The following is a 1,129-nucleotide window of genomic DNA, read 5'->3' as shown; positions in this document are numbered from 1 at the left end:
CCCGCCACGGGCCTCGGCAGGAGCCCCCCGGGCGGCCGCTCTGTCTGTGCCCTGTGCCCAGGCCCCCACCGCACCCTTGGCCTCCTTCAGGAGAGTGGCCTGGCCGGACGGTGGCTGGGTCAGAACCACGTCCAGCCCGGCGGGGCCTGCAGAAACCAGCAGAAGGCGGTGAGGTTTCCGAAGCCCCTCACCGCGAGGTCACTGTGGGGCAGCAAAGGCTCGCACACCCAACCAGGCCCAGGGCTTCATGGTTCCGGACAACCTTCCCCGGCTCCGGTCCAGCACAGGCAGTGGCCTGCGGTCTGGGGGGAGGGGGCGCCCTGGGGACCCACTCCCGACCGACACTTGCAGGCGGGAGGGGGGCTGCGGCTCTGGGGGGGCCTGAGGACCCAGGCCCCCGGCCACACTGAGCCCCATGCCGTAGGAGCCTGGGTCCTGACCAGCGCGCTCCGGGTGGGCCTCGCCCGGTACATCGCACAGGCCGTGCGTGACCACTCGCTGGCCAGCACGTCCGCCAAGGCCCGCGTGGTGGCCGTCGGCATCGCCTCGTTGGGCCGCGTCCTGCACCGCCAGCTTCTGGATGATGCCCTGGTAAGCGTCTGTCTGGCAGCCGCCCGGCACGTTGGGCCTGGGGGGCGGGAAGGGTCCCGAGGCCCCCACACCAGGGTGGGAGGTACATCGAGGAAGCCACCGACGCGCTCCCCAAGGCTGGCCACACCCCACCATCTGCTGCCCACCGGTTATTTGGCAAACCCGGGGCCCCCCCCACGCCAGGCCTGCAGCGGCCAGAGTAGCTCCTACCCTGGGGGCTCACAGGCTCGGGGAGCGAGGCCAGCCCCCTGAAGGACTGAAACACCCAGGTGAAGCTGTGGGGGGAGCAGAGGGAGGGAAGAGGAGGAAGAAGAGGGACTGGGAGGGAGGGGGGAGAGGAGAGGAAGAAGGGGGAGGAAGAGGGAGGAGGTGAGAGAGGAAGGAGGGGAGGAGGAGGAAGAAGAGGGGAGGAGGAGAGAGAAAAGGAGGGAGGAGGGGGAGTGGGGAGGAGGGGCAGGGGGAAGGGAGGAGGAGGGGGGGGAGACGCAGAAGGAGGGGAGGCGGGAGGGAGAGGAGCCCAGCACACATGGCCAGCAGG

At 70.5% G+C, this 1,129-nt stretch overlaps 1 protein-coding gene across 1 annotated transcript in view; it reads left to right on the top strand.

Moving 5' to 3' along the window:
* Window positions 1–1,129, top strand: part of TRPM5 (transient receptor potential cation channel subfamily M member 5) — a 23,586-nt gene that overhangs the window by 11,428 nt on the left and 11,029 nt on the right. The window contains exon 6 of the mRNA XM_077757083.1: window positions 425–591. Within this exon, the coding sequence (XP_077613209.1) occupies window positions 425–591 (167 nt within the window). The remainder of the gene's footprint in view (window positions 1–424; window positions 592–1,129) is intronic.

This window comes from Crocuta crocuta, unplaced genomic scaffold, assembly GCF_008692635.1.
Source record: "Crocuta crocuta isolate KB4526 unplaced genomic scaffold, BGI_CrCroc_1.0 scaffold653, whole genome shotgun sequence".
NCBI lineage: Eukaryota > Metazoa > Chordata > Mammalia > Carnivora > Hyaenidae > Crocuta > Crocuta crocuta.
Note: the sequence above shows the minus strand (reverse complement) of the source record. Positions and strands in the feature narration are given on the sequence as shown.